The sequence below is a fragment of the Cryptomeria japonica genome, chromosome 8 (genome assembly GCF_030272615.1).
Source record: "Cryptomeria japonica chromosome 8, Sugi_1.0, whole genome shotgun sequence".
In the NCBI taxonomy this organism is placed as follows: domain Eukaryota; kingdom Viridiplantae; phylum Streptophyta; class Pinopsida; order Cupressales; family Cupressaceae; genus Cryptomeria; species Cryptomeria japonica.
In genome coordinates this window covers 77,271,122-77,287,304 of record NC_081412.1, presented here as the reverse complement: position 1 = coordinate 77,287,304, position 16,183 = coordinate 77,271,122, and the positions used below count along the sequence as shown (strand labels likewise).

General features: G+C 38.7%; 1 protein-coding gene across 3 annotated transcripts in view; it reads right to left on the bottom strand.

Annotated features, from left to right (window-relative positions):
* The window catches only part of LOC131046348 (delta-1-pyrroline-5-carboxylate synthase), a 163,788-nt gene that overhangs the window by 114,178 nt on the left and 33,427 nt on the right, over positions 1–16,183 (bottom strand). For all 3 annotated transcript variants that reach the window (XM_059209594.1, XM_057980073.2, XM_057980074.1), the window contains 3 exons: positions 4,609–4,886; positions 605–761; positions 220–384 (listed from right to left, as the gene is read on the bottom strand). In XM_059209594.1, the coding sequence (XP_059065577.1) occupies positions 220–384; positions 605–761; positions 4,609–4,886 (600 nt within the window). The remainder of the gene's footprint in view (positions 1–219; positions 385–604; positions 762–4,608; positions 4,887–16,183) is intronic.

Below are 16,183 nucleotides of genomic sequence, written 5' to 3'. Positions count from 1 at the left end.
TAACATGGTACAATTCTGTGCTAAAAGCAGTAATAGTTAAACTAACTCACTCCATAACAGAGCACTCAAAGTTTAAGATGATAGCAAAACAAAAGAAGATATCCATTTTTGGACAATAAAATCAGTGTACCTGTGCTAGACCGGGAATGACAAGAAGAAGAATACCATTCTTTTATTATCAAGACTAAGTTTTAAAAAAATAGAATATAAAATGTTAACCTTTCCAGGTTTTAATGTTAATCGAGAAATCAAGGCCTCAGAAATCCTTGTTTCTTTTGCAATATAGACATCAATTTCATTCTCTTTCCTGATACACTCTTCATTGGCTTCCAGAGCATCTGCTACATCTAGAAGAATCTTCCTTCTATCAACAGAAGAAAAACCCTGAATAAAATATATTTATCCCTGTTAGCAAATATATAAGTTTAAAAATGTAAATCTTATTTAAGATTATTAAATGAATAAAATTGTTTAAGAAAAACTTGTATATAACGATTGCAATTCTTCAAGTTCTAATATGATCTTCTACTAGAGCCTGATCTATGTCAACCTGATATTTCTAAAAACTGAACATGATATATTACCAAAGGTTCAGTGATATAACCTGCAAAACACGACTAGCATCTCTGGCAGAAACTGCCATCTTGCGTGCACTATGCTCTTTTATTTGGACTGAATGCCATAAATGTGCCTCCCTGTGGAAGAGAGTGCCTACACGCTGACCTTGCAGCACTCTCAAAATTCCATCTGCAGTAAATCCACTTTAAGCAGAAACAAGAAATCAGTTTCCATAAAATTGTTCTTGAAGCAAAGGATAAGATTGGCACAATCTAAAGTTATCTCGTTAGTCTTCCTACTTCTACCCTGCAGACATGCTCAGAAGAAAAGCCAAAAAGTGAATAGAAATTTTTCCTAGCAGCAGATGAGAGTCAACAAAAATAAAATCTGCTGTAGGAAATGTGATTGTCATGAACTCTTCAGTAAATACTGATTGCTATGGAGAAGAGCCTCTTCTTATAGGTGCTTTTACTAAACACTTCAAAGGTTTGGAAGCATATGTGGAGGTAAAAGCTTCCAAGAAGCAATCCAAAAAATTGTTAATGTTTCGTAGCTTCGGTCAGATAATTCTAATCGATGAAATCAAATGCTTAATTGGCCTATCGGCCTTAAGCAGTTGATATCTATCCTCTACAAGTATTAATCCATTATTTGCATTATGTATTTAATAAGATTGTTGCTTAAATATTAATCTTGAAATATGATTATGAATTAATCATATATATATATTTAATAATGTATAACTATACACTATTAAATATACACGTATAATTAATTTGATTATATCAAATAACATTTAATCATATGCTTATTCGATATTTACTATCGATCAGATTATGTGCATTTAGCAAATCATATTAACAATGTAACAAATGCAAATTGGTTACCAATAATTATCGACTGCATTTCATTACGTATCGGCGTGTTCTTACACAGCTGAGAGACATGTCGTAGAGACATGTCTCTATGTGGACATGATCCACGTAGAGGCATGCCTCTACGAAGGCATGTCTCCCTCCTTATATTAATTATCGACTGCATTTCATTACGTATAGGCGTGTTCTTACACAGCCCTACGACATGTCTCTATGTGGACATGATCCACGTAGAGGCATGCCTCTACGAAGGCATGTCTCTCTCCTTATATAAGGAGGGAGACAATCGTATTGTGGATGTACAGAATAATTACAATGCAGAAACAATATCGACTGCCTCCCAGAATATTGCAGGCCATTTGCTGTTGGAAATTTAATATATTAATTGATTCTATTTTCATGTAAAATTGCAATAAGATTGATATCAGTTTTAATTGATCATTGTACAGCAGTTCATGTTAAATTAATTGATATACAAAGGAATCCTTATATTGATATAAGAAGTGGAAATTGCATTAATAAGATTTAAAAGATCCTATATTCAAATCTGATATAAACATTAACAAAAATCATATAAGGTGAGCACAAAACAAATAAAAATTCTTTTGGTTGTCCATGAAGTGGAAAATCAGATGATAGAGATACGTTACAGAAAAGCCAGTGCAAACAAATACTAAAAACTTGAAGAATAAATTTGCAAAGTTTTGGATACTTCCAATGGATCATATAACCAAATATCTACAAGACCACAAGCATTAAAGCTCGTCAGAAATCATCAGACCATTGCTGATACAGAAAATAAGATGAAAACAAAATAAAAAATGAGACAAGGATCTTGTCAATTTGATTGTTTCACAGTTTCACTATATTTACAAGGAAGCTAATTTGTACTTCGATTAAAACTTTGAAGGTGGTATGGACGAAGCCAAAGACAAGGTGGTACAAAATTAATTTTGATGGAGCTTCCAAGGGGTAATCCTGGTCCCTCTGGAGCTGGATTCCTGGCTTGGGACTAGGAAGGCAATATTGTTGCAATTGGAGCAACCAAGTTGGCGGAGGGCACGAACAACAAAGCAGAGGCACAAGCTGCAATTGAGGCGTTGAAGATGGCAAAGAGTTTAGGTTTGCAAAAAATTCACCTTGAAGATGACTCTCAAAAAATTATTAATGCAATTAACAAAGGGAATATTCATCTTGGAAATTAAATAATTTTATCACCATTGCCAAGTCCGTTTTAGAAACTTTTGAGGATTATGTGGTCAGTCATGTGGTTCAATCGGGCAATGAGCTGGCTGACAAGCTATCGAATTGGGTGTTGTCATTGAATGATGAGGGGAGGAGTATGATTAAGGATTTTCGTAATCTCAATTTTGGATTGAGTTTATAATGGTACGCCACCATCCTCAAAATGCATTTATAAATTGGCACGGTGGGAGTCGGACGTGATGGGGATTGGCATGGGAGTTTTTAAAACATGCGAAGAGTGTAAGGTGGAGTTTATTTGATACAACGGGTGGCGGGTTTCCCAAATCATGGAGGCTACTTTCTCTCTCATTACACCAAGACAACAACTAGCCTGTATGGGACGGATTTCTGAGAAGATGTTGAAGGGTTTGTTTAAAATTTAGATGAGACATTCATGCAGATTTTGGAAGTGCTCTTTGGTGAGGAGTTTTTGTCGACCAGGCACAAGTACAGGACCAACATAGACATTGTGTCTATGTTAGTGGCCTAGGGATTGGAAGTGGGAAAGAAAGAAGTGGAGTGGGTGGTGAAAAGTTGTGTGGCAAAAGATTGGCTTTATGGGGCTACAATTGGTTTTGGGTCGTACTATTGCAAGTGCTGGGTTTTTGCCCATCGAGGTGGAGCATGGAGAACTGGAGGAGAATCCCCAGCAATTGATGTCGTTTATCAAATGGCTGAAGGGGATGAATCAGGATGAGCGCAGGGCCAAAGCTCATATATCGGATGGGACTCTGAAGTTTTTTATCCGAGAAAAGCAACGTGAGCAAATTAAAGGAAAGAAGAATGCAGAGGTGGGTATGGAGCCCGAGCCAGGGTTCGAGCTCAAGGACTACTGGAACAACGGACCACTGAATGTTGTGAAGAAAAAACAGTAATTCTATGGATTTTTAGTGATTTTTGTGTAATCTTTTTGGAATGTCATGTTTCATGAACTCTCTGGTCAAGGTTAGGTGTTTACGGGTTTTGGGTGGAAGGCTTGTTTTGTATGATGTCAATGATGTAATAGTTACAAAGTTTGTCGGGGGGTGGGTGTTTGTTTCAGTTGGTAGATATTGGTTCTCTGTAGTGTTAGTTCCGACAGGTATTTGGGGATGAACATTATTTCTGGCAACGTTTTTAATCCTCTGCTAATGGTGGTGAACTAGTTATGCTTTATGTATATTTTAGATGTATTAATACTAAATCTCATTATTACCAACCAAAAAAAAGGAAGCTTATTTGTAAAATTGTATTTCTGCTTCCTAGTTTTAGATTGAGATGCTTTTATTTTTGTTGTAGTTGTTCTCTTTGGCACTCGTCACTTGCTCCAAACTTGTGCTTTTGACATCAATTCTCATATTTTCATCATTCAGGTGCATTAATATAATTTCTTTCTTTCTAAGCTATTGTTTTCTTTTAAGACTAAAGGGCTTATGAGAAGCCCGATTAGTTATGGATAGACCATAAATAATATTTCATATAACTCTTAGTTTACACTCTCGCAAGAAATAGCACAAGCCATTCAAATCACTGCCAGAATGTGCATAACTTAGGCCTGTTTTCCGTTATCCTTGAACCTTGGCTGTAATTTATCTATTAGGAGAACAAGAGATTTAAATTTTTTTAAGGTACTGACTGATATGTGATCAAAGTGTAGTGATATTTGGCTTGACAATAAAGGAAGGAATCGATACTCTAGAAGTTTAATTTTGTTCCATTTTGCTCAGCAAATCAGCTGTTCATCAAAACAAGGCAATAAAGATGTATTAAATTTCAGAGAGAAAAAAGAACTATAAAAACAGAAAAAGAAGTTTAAACGTTCCATTTAATCTTTCCGTCAAACACTAAACGTAAAAAAAAAGAAGAACAAGGAGGAGGAAGGATCCAAACACCATTATTCAAAATGTCAAAATGAGGATGGAATCTGTAAGAAAAGAATACAAAATATTACCTAGTAATAACAACAGGAATACCAGCTTCTGCAGCATGACAAGCAGCTTTAACTTTAGCTGTCATGCCACCTCTCCCAACCCTAGACTTATCTCCAAACGTAATTGTTTCATCGTGCTCCTCCTTTAAGTATGTACGTATTAGTTTTGAGCGAGGATCAGTTGGTGGGCCACTGTAAAGCCCTTCAACATCACTCAGGAGAATCAGAAGATCAGCTCTCAACTCAAGAGCCAAGAGAGCAGCAAGGCTATCATTGTCCCAGAATATTCCAGTAGCATCCTGAAGAAACACTACAATAAACTGTCAGAAGCAGGAAAAACGAAACTCTAAGTGAATCATCTTTCTTCTATGATAAGTTAGAAAAATGTATGAAATATATTAAAGCAGAGGCAAATGTCTAAAAATAGATTTTAAATTTCCCCGTCTCATAATACATTTTTCAAACAGCCAGAAACACCAAACTTCAAAATTTTAAAGAGAATCACAGAATTATAGTCCAGTTTGAATCCTGCCAAAGGAAATTAATCCCTGCACAAAGAAATGAGCTGCCAATGCTGGTGTTCCTATAAGGGATGCTTAGCATCTGGGAATGCAGGCAAACATTTTAATGTCTTCAAAACCTAAAAATTTTCACTGCCAATTAGGTTGGCAAAATCCTTTAGGACCCCAACTTCAAAAACACAATGAAAGACACTGAAGTAAAAAGCACTCACTGACTTGGACAACCCACAAATAAATAATTTTATGTCTCTTTTTTCTTTCCAATGCAAAATTACTAAAAGGAGTGAACAATTCCTCCTTTGTGGGCCTTGGATCCATTGAAGTTAATTTATGTTGGTTAAATATCCCATCCCTCTCCATTGATCAGATATTTGAGGTAAACCATTAAGTAACACTCCTTTAATTTTTGAAGTAAAATAAAAATAATACGCTTCTGAAAACTTTCTTATTAGTTTAAATTAGGAATTATTGATAGCAGAAACCAAGTCCTGATTTATGGACCTTTGATAAGCTAACAAAATCTGCTTGTGTTCAGGAACCATGAGTTCTTGAGGATTAAATCTTCTGCTCCCAATTTCTTCCATTAAGTTGAGTTTCCTTGACTGTAAATGCAGTTTTGTGCCTTTCTGTTGTTATACTGCTTGGAAAGTTGATATGCTGCTATAGGCATTTAAAGACAGTTATAGACTTCTAAAAAGAATTTATTTGCATGACACCTGTTCCCAGACTTAGAATTTACAATTGACATCCTAGTCTGATAAACAAACTTCAAGCAAAATGTAATCGAAGTATGTCAAGTAACTGCAGACACCTTGAAGCTAATTATAATATGAAACAATTCCCAGAAAAGCACAAAATGAATAGCAAACTAAATCTTTGAGAATTTAACAATATACTTTAGCTACCACAAAAATGTACATCAGTGGTACGTCAAGTAGCATACAGATAGAAGAATTTGCCCAATATCTACATCCATGACATGAGTCGGACACAGGTTAAGGCTTTTGAATAAAAAGAACTTGCAAGCTAAAAAATAGATCTTCATCTTTGTGAAACAAAAAACCTTAGTCTGATATGAGCACCCATAATAGATCTAGATTTTGTGTAAAGGCAATTCTTGATCCAATATAAGCAAACAAAACAAAGGTCCTCCACTTCTGTGAATAGGATGTCACTATAAATTATAATAACCTGTTCTGATTTAGATGAGATATTCTTCTAGTCAGCCTTCCACCTAGAATGCAAAATACAAAACCAAAAACAGAATTTCATTTCCACATTTTTGTATAACTCCAAGGTTGTGGGCAGAATATATTGTTCAAAAACTGGCCTTGTTAAATGAATAGAAGAATCTCATGGAACATGTAGCAGGTGCAAGCCCTTGAAAAAAGGAACACTGAAACACACAAGAACAAAAAACAATCTTTTGAATATTCTTTGTTTGCAAAGATTCCACCTAAGTAGCTATAAATTAAGAACAATCCACCCAATCATACAATGTAAAGTTTGATATTATTCAACTTCCCCTTCTATGGATCATCTGAGCTAAGTCTGTTACAGACTTACAGTAGAAATAAAATAATTGTAAATTCCTGCTTGATCAATCAAGAAGTTGTGATAGTATTAATCAATGAATGCTCTGATATTCAGGGTGCAAGCTATGCACTAAAAGGGACTGATTATTGGGGAAGGTGATCAATCAAAATAGTCAGACTGAAGAACTGAAGCCTCCATAATACATCACCATTTTCTTGTGTCAAAAGCTCAGCTACAGATAGATTTTCCCGAACTAAGTGATGCTTAAAAGAGTGTTCAAAGCACTAAAAGATAATTTTGGGTTACTGCATCATCAGTCTGTGAAGCTGACATCACAGGTCCACACAATGCAGCCATAGCCCAAATAATGATGGCAGGTCCAATTTAAGTTTTAACTTTGTGGAGTCCAAATCAACAATTTATAATGAAATGAAAAGCTTTACCCATTTATTTGTAGCTGTAATAGATACTTTTTTAGGACAATCTGGTTAAAATTGCATACTTCAACTGATGTTGGCAATCAATATAATGCACAAAATCTAAGTGCACTTTCACTTTCTACTACTTCCACTGAGTATAGGAATTTCTTATATTGTTGTCGTTTCTCAATGAGCTTTATAGCTTCTATTCTTTGATTCTACATTGGATTTCAATTCTATTAGAGTTTTTAAAAACAAAACAGTATTGGTTTAGAAGCTTATCTTCTTCCATTATGGTATCCAGTTTCAAAGTCACAACATTTTCCCCTCTATGGAAACTCATCTACTCTGACAAGTTCTTATTGTATTTAATTTGATATCATTTATTGCGACAATCATCTTTTCTAACATCTATATATGAACTGCATTGTTGTAATTGTGTCCAACATCTATATATGAACTGCATTGTTGTAATTGTGTAGTTTAAGTAATTTGTAAGGACATTTTGTAATGATCCATAGCGATACATTTCAGTAATAGCTTTCCTTTAGTATTGTATCAAGTTCATGATATGTTAAGAAGAGTTTAAGAATTTCCCTTGCAGTCTTAAGGTAAATGAGCTTAATTCTTATGTTTTGCAAGCAAATTGCTAATAGATCTGCCATATAGTACTTTAAAAGGTCTGTCTTCATTCTCCGATATATGCATATATGGGTAAACAATCTTTTGATTTTTCGTGAGATATCTAACTGTTAGTGTAGGTTTTTATTTTCCTAGTTGGGTTTATAATTATCCCTTTTCCTAGGTTTTTCCTACACTTTTTTAAGCTTACTTAGGTTAAATAAAGTGAGTTTAATTAGTGAGTGGGTGATTTGAGGTGTCAACATCCTACAAGGGAGATGGCATTTGCTATCTTGGGAAGATGCTCTTGCTATCTTTAACCCGCATAGTGGCCTCTCCCTATTGGTCCATTTTGCCACCTCTCCCCTCTCTCTAGTCTATATAAACTGTAACGTCCCCATCCTAGTTAGGGACTTGGGGTTGAGGAGTTAGCCTATTTTTGGACCCTTGTAGGCTAACAAGGTATGGATAAAGGGGTCAGTAATGCAGTATCTTGAGGAGTGGTCTGTCTATTTGTTCTAGTTCAGTGTTGAGTTCAGTTCTGGTCTTCGTTTCATCAGTTTCTGACACTTTATGAGGATTTCCTATTTTTTAGGGAAAAATTGCTAAAAATAGACATAGTCCTATTTTCATTGGCATGGCGAACTGTGGCCCTAGCTTCTGACAGATTCAATTTCCAGGCAATAATGAGAGAGATATGAATTTTTTAGTGGTTCCACAAGCAATTAATATTTTAATGAAATATTAATATAAAATCATAAAGTGCATCACTTAAATTTATTTAAGTGAAAATTTATTATCTCCTAAGCTAGGCGTTGTTTTTAGGGTTAAGTTGGAAACCCTAAAAGCAAGTTATAATTTTGAAATCCCTAATTGCCAAAAATCGCACCTTTTGGGTATATAGGCAGCCAAGATGGAAATTAAACCTCATTCTTTGATATTGAGCATTTGACATTTTCTTCTGAGCACTTGGCTATGGCGGCTAGGGTTTGGACCTGTTTTGGAGAGCGTACATTCTTCAGAATTCAGTAGCTTTGAGATTGTGAAAGATCAATCGAATTGTTGCAGCTTGGTTGGCTTCATTCAAAAGTAAAAATGAATTGAATTGGGGCAGATTTGGCTTCTTACAAGGCAGATTTGTTGGAGGTTTCCCTATTTACTGTTTTGTTGTTAATTCTTCTATGGTTTGGAGGCTTCTTTCCCAAACATACAACTTGTTCATTTATTGGCACCATCTTCCACTGTTTGGGTGTCTTAGTATTAAATAAGAGCAAATCTGAATTGTTTCAAAATAAAAATCAGAACTTTGTAAGTTGCTAATTTATTCTTTCTTTTCAATCAATTGGCTAAGGACCTACGGGTATGCTTCTAAATTCTCTAATTCATTGTTTCAGTTGATTAAATTCATGTATTATTTCAATATGGTTGCAAATTAAAGAAACCGTCTTCTGCAACTTCTGTCTATTTCTGAAAGACCATCTTAATAATTAAAAATTACAAAGAAGATCCACAAATTACAGCAGTTGAAGAGTTGAACCAGCAAGGGTTCATCACATAGACTCACTACCTTGCTTGTATTTTGATATAGTTGGAGATAGTAATCTGGTGCTATTTAGCCTTGGAGCACTTCAGATCAGTTTTCTCTCCACATCACTATTATATTGTTCATTTCATTTGCATTTACAACTTATTTGATCTATCTCTTTCAATTTGATTTTGGGTTGTAATTTGTTTCTCAGATTTTAACACTAACAAGTTTTGGCCATTATGTTTAGATGTTGTCCAAAACAAGTCCATGTACCATTTCAAATGGTAAGTATTGGATATTTTGTCATTGATGTCACAGGATGATGATTAAGGTTGTATAAATTTTGGAGGATTACTCCAAGTAATAGGGAACTATGGTTGGAATTCTAGATTTGATTTGGAATGAGATGCTCATCAAGCTGCTGATTATTCATTAAATCTTCAACAATTGTTTGGTTGAGCTACTTGGTTTCTTGGTTGAGCTACCTAGTTGTCTGGTTGAGCTACTTGGTTGTGTGTTTGAGCTACTTGGCTGTCTGGTTGAGCTACTTGGTTGTGTGTTTGAGCTACTTGGTTGTGTGTTTGAGCTGGATGCTTGTCCAAGTCACCTACCTTCTTGTCCTTTTCAAATTGACACATCATCCATGGAATTTTAAATGAATTTCAAATATCATTTAACAGATGTAATATAAGGTGGGATAAACTGATGAACCATGTGTATTTCATATGATAAATATATATTGTGAGGTGCGTAGCATATGAAAAAGTGGATGCTATATTTATACTACATGCAGGATGTAGTTAAAAGTAAGCATGTGTTGAATGAATATTATGAAGTGATGTGATACCAAGATGTGAGTCTAATGCTTTATATAAGTCACTTGGGTGTTTTTAAAAAGTGTGTCGTTGAATATCGTGTGTGTGTGTGTTAAGTTATAACTATGTAGTGTAGAATATCAATACATACAGGGTGTACAGCATACAAAAAGATATAGAGGTGTGCAAGTAGCAGAACTGAGTAGAAAAAAATGAAGTCCTAAGGGGATGAAAAAGTTAAGTGAGCTTATCATGATAGAGTGTTGAAGGTATCAAGCATCAATCTTAAGACTTTCAATTCTGGTTTATGATATATGGTACGAATTAAAAATCAAAGTGGGGTACATGTTGAGAAGGGTGAATGATGAAGTCAAATATATGTTTCTTCATGGTGCTGAAGATAACTTGTTAAGGATTGTTGTCTGGAGTTGAGATATGTGTATGGATTTTTTTCTGTAATTGAAATTCTAAGCATATGATGAAAATTCTTTTCAAATTTTATGTGCTTTTGCGTAAGTGAAAACTAAAGTTGGTGCTTTAGCTGAATGAAGTTGGTGCGTCAAGGAGGGTTGCTGCTCACTTATGTAATCTAGGTTGGCGCCCATTTGGCTAATGAAAGATTTTTATCTGCCATGGTTTTTTACTCGAAAGGGTTTTCCATGTGAAACATTGTGTTCTTGTGTTTATGTTTACTCTATGCAATTCATTCTATATGGTTTCATGGTTTCATGTTTTAAAAATTAAAATATTGATTCACGCCCCCCCCCCCCCACCCTCTCAGTATTTTATGTGTGCATTTCAATTGGTATCAAAGTAGGTCCTTCAAAATTAGAGCTTAAATGCTTGGCGGTTGATCCTGTTTGCACACATGGGTTCTCATGAAGGTCTTGCTACAAATAGAGAACCTTTATTTGATGGGTCCAACTATGCATTCTAGAGTGTTTGAATGCATACTTATCTAAAGTCTCTTGGCTTTGATGTTTGACAAAGTGTGGTGTTTGGCTATACAATTCCTACAAATCCTCCAACCGATGCTAATGGGAAAAAGGATTTTGAAAATAATGCAAAAGCCATGAATGCAATCTTATGTGGTTTGTCACAGACAGAATTTGTTAAGGTTATGCAGTGTGATAAAGCTCATGACATTTGAGAGAAGCTTAAAAAAAATATGGAGATGGCAAGGTTAAGAAATCCAAACTCCAAACTCAAAGAAGAATTTTTGAAAGTCTCGGGATGCACGAAGAGGAAAACTTTGCTACTTTTTTTTTGCAAGTAGATGAAGTTGTTAACTCTATTAAGGGTTTAGGAAAAAAGGTTGAGGAATCTACAACTGTTCAGAAAATTTTAAGGTCTCTTCCTTTGCCTTTTGATACAAAGGTTTAGTGATTGAAGAGATGACAGAACATAAGTTGAATGTTGATAAGATTCATGGCATTCTAACAACGTATGAGATGAGGGCAAACTCTGATTCTTCATCCAAAAGGAAGGTAGCCTTCAAAGGTTCCAAGAAAGGAAAAGACAAGGAATGTGTATCTAGTGAAAGTTCTGATGAAGAATCTGATTCTAAAGAAGCACATTTTATGAGGAAGTTGAAGAAAGGTTCTGGTAAATATAAAGGCAAGCTACCTTTCAAATGCTTTAACTGTGGTAAGGACATTTTGCAACTAAATGTCCATATGAAAAAAGTGAGGACGGCAACTGTGAAAACAAGCCTAAGTTCAACAAGAAGTATAAGGGAAAAGAGAAGAAGTCTCAAAAATACAAAAGAAGAAAGTTGTTCATCCAATGTTAGTGATGAAGAGTCTTCAAATGAAAAAATATTGTCCATAGCCATAGAAGATGTACATGCTGAAAATCAAGAAGATGGAGATCTTTTTGATGAAGAAGGAAAAGTGGATTTTGAAGAAGAGCTAATATGTGCTCTAAGTGAAATCGAGAGACTTAGAAAGAAAAATCAGAACTTGAAGTTGCTGCTACAAGAAAAGAATGCAGTGAAAACCAAGACATCTCAAGCTCTTGAAGAAGCAAAAAAATTGATAGGTTATTTGAAGTTTCAGGTTGAAGAAGCAAAGAAAATAGAAGTAGAAATTAGAAATCAGTTTAACCTCAAGGAAGAAAACCTGTGAAAGACTTGAAGCTGAAATTGTTTCACTTAGAAAGTTAGATAAAACTTCATGTCTTTGGACGAAGTCATTGGGTCACAAAGATTGTTTGCTGATAAAGATGGAGTTTGTTGGCGGCAATATTGTACATGAAAATAAAACTAGTTAATTAAGTTGTAATTGTCTTGGTTAGTTGGCAACCGAGGGGTGGCAGTTGCGGTGCGACGGTTGGCGCTCGCACCCCCTCAGTATCTTTATATACTTCTGAATGTAACTTGTGACAGACAACGATTATGAATGGAATAACACCTCTTATATTTTATCTGATATCTATGGCATTATTATTCTGCATTACGTGCTTTATCTGTGTACTTTAAGTTATTCACCCAAGAGGGCAAACATTTGGCGCCGTTGCCTAGACGTACTCGGGAACGAAAGACGCGGATGGCACACGGACACGATGGGCCTACCCGTTGGTGAGATAAACCCAGAGGCCGACAACGCGCAAATAGAGCTCTACAACGGAGAAGACACTGCGACAAGGGAATTTTCAATTCTACTCCAGGTAGCCATCGAGACTTACGTCCGACGAGAGGCCACGAAGGCGGAAATCCCACCAAGTGCCGTGTCGACAGCGCTGGAGGTTAGCCCGGCAGTAAATCGGTTGATGAACCATCTTCCCTGGCTGCTTGCACAGGCATCGCTGGCACAACAAGCTCACCTGGAGGAGATTGCCCAAAAAGAGCGACGCCAGCAAATTCTTCAACAATACGAAGAAAGCAGCCGTCAGGAAGCGGAGCGGGATGGCACGAGGCCAGGAAGGAATTGAACCCTGAATCCCATAGGGATAACGGAACATTTTATATTCAAATAAAGGTGTCATAATATTGACACGAGTTGTATTGACGAAATGAATTAATAAAGGCGTGTTCTGGTTTGTGTTGTGAATTATGGAAATGTATGGGAATTAATGCCCAACCTATTAAATAAAGATAGAAATAAGAAAGCAAAAACGGACGAGTGGGAGGCCGCGCAAAGGGCCTTGATTCTGGAACAGCAAGTAGAACGTAGACGGAGGCTGGGGCAACTTGCCGAAGGACGACCTGCCGAAGGGAACCAAGGAGGCGTCACAGAGGGTGCAGAAGCCGAGGAAAATTTCTACACATCGCCAGAACACCGTAGGGTGAGAAGCCACGAAGAGTTTCTAGAGGAAACAAGGTTGCGGAGGAATCTAGTCGAAGAGACTCGGGATCAGTTTAGAAACTTATCCCATACGCCACGGAGTGAGGATCACCAGAGGGAGCCATGAGTGGGTGTGGGTGAGAACAGAGGGGAGGACAACTATACGGTTGCAGGTGCCACACACAACAAGCAAAGCACCGTACCTCCAGTCACCCACGTAGGACACACCACCGGCGCCGGAGGGAGCAGCGCACAGACGCAGCCACAGCCACCTCCAGGAAGACGACCCCCATCAATGGCGGGCAAACAAAAGTTGCCTAAATTCAATGGAGATGGCAACAATGACCCCGTACGACACTGTTGTACATGTGAGACAATTTGGTCAGCCAACGGGGTAGTTGACAAAGCGGATTGGGTGGTGCAGTTCCCTGCCACCCTGAGAGGAGTAGTCATTGATTGGTACTCTGATGTGGATAAAGCAAAGGTGGGAACATGGGATGACCTACAAAAAGCTTTCGAGAAGGAGTTTTGACTCCTTCGAGATGATAATGAGATCGTGGCGGAGATATTGAGCACAAAGCAGGGAAAGCACGAGACAGTGCAAACATACAACCAACAATTAAAAGAGTTACTGGGGAAGATGGAGAATCAGCCGGTTGACAGACTAAAGAAGAGATGGTTCGTGGAAGGGTTGTGGTCATCCCTGCGGAGAAAGATGAAAATTGTATCGCCCACCTCATACGATGACGCATACAACCGTGCGATGGATTTGGAAAGTGAAGGCAAAACATTGCGAAAGAAAAAGGACAAGTCCTCTGCAGAAGAGGAGTCCTCGGGAGAAAGCAGCAATGATGAATCATCAAGTAAGAAGGTGCAAGCTCTTCAAAAGGATATGCACTGCATGAAGGAATTTAAGAACATGAAAGGAAGCACGAGCAAAAATGAAGACGTGTGGTGCACTGATTGTAAGGAAGAAGGCCACACAAAAGGCACCTACCCGAAGAAGGCCTTTTGTGAGATTTGCCAAGTGACGGGACACTCCATCAAGGAATGCCCATACAACATGAAAACCCGAAGTACGCAAATGAGCCAAGTGTTGTTCACTGAGCAAGCCACAACATCCGCACCAGCGGGTACGGCCCAGCAAACCAACACAACGGCATCATCTGGAGGTTACCGGGACAACAGACGCGGCGGCGGAAGGAATAACAACAACAATAACAGAAGCCGTATCCAGTATGACGCCAAGGGCCGGCCAATGATCCAATGTAGGGCCTGTAATTAGTGGGGGCACTTCGCCCGTGATTGCACGAAGGAAGCCACCCCTCAGCACCTCTGCCAATGGTGTGGGCCAGGCGACGAGGATGCAAATTGCCCAAAGGTAGGGGTTAATCTCCTCAACATTGAGAAGGTTGGGAAGATTGGTGAGAAAGAAATACTGGCGATCGCCCGCGCTCAGACGAAAAAGGCCACTTATCCCGACCCCCGTATGGAGAAGGAGAGATTACGAGAGGCAAAGGCCAATATTGAACGTGAGATGACGGCCGAACGACGGAACAACGAGGTGGTGAGTACATCATCCCGTACAGAAGCTGAAAATAACATCATTGGGCAAGTACTGCAGATGGAAGTACCTATAAGGGTAAAGGACCTTCTAGAAACAATGCCACAGTTAAGAACCGCCATTTTTAGTTCCATACAAAGCACTGCACAGGCACCTTTGCATGCCACACAGGCGGAAGTTCCGGTCAGCCCCTCGGCTGACCCAATGTTGTTGGCCTTAAATAGTGGTCAGCATCCTGCTATAGTAGAGATGGGAATTCTCGGGGCTATCCTCAAAGACACCATCGTGGACGGAGGTTCGGGGGTGAATGTACTGCCAGAGGATACGTGGAAGAAGTTGGGGAAGCCAACACTATGGCCACCCACGTTCAACTTGGTAGGTGCAGACCAACACGGCATCAAGCCACTCGGCACCCTGATGGCCCAGCCGATCACCATCGGCACGCAACCCTTCATACTAGATTTGGTGGTAATCCCACTCAAGAAGAAGGGGTACGACGCCATCTTAGGCAGAGGGTGACTGGTTACAGCAAAGGTGAACCACGACTGGAAAAAGAGCACCCTTTCTATGGAGAAAGGGGGGCGGAAGTAAACCATTGATCTGAGTACCCAGGTTGTCGATGAGGAACTAGCATCATCTTCGGAATCGGAGGGTGAAGGAAAAGGCGACCTGAGGGACGAAGGACGGGGCTGCAGGGAGCCCAACGACGAAGGGATTCTCAAACTAGGAGAGTGCTCCGAGGATGAGACAGGGTCATTGAACGGGCTCTTCCACTGGCAGATGGAGGATTATGAAATGTTCCAAAGCTACAGGCTCGAAGTAGAGGAACCAAAGCAAGCAACAGAGGAGGTGTACCTGCCGGAATACAGAGAATATTGGAAGGGAGACGCCCCAAACCTCGATGACGTAGATAATCCGAAGATCATTCGTGTCGGCAACGATTGGAACCCTGTGTGGAAGGCCGCAGCCTTCAAAATCTTTATTATTCTTCTTCTTCTTATGTACCGGAAGGAGACCGTGGTCCCTGTAGAATTTGTGGTTCCAGGTCTTCGGATGGCCATTGAAAATAGACTTGCCACCAACGGGTCCAAATTGAAACCCTACCACAAGAAGCGCGCAGGGGACCCGAGAGGCCGGAAGGACACCCAAGAGTCCAGAGGGGAACCCAATAGGATGGAAGGGGACCTGAGATGCCGAGCAAGCGACTCGAGAGGCACGGGACCAAAGCGGGAGACTCTCGGGCGAGGCAAACCGAGAAAGGGCGATCCCAGAGGCACGAAACCCGAGCCGAATCTGGACACTTAGAAG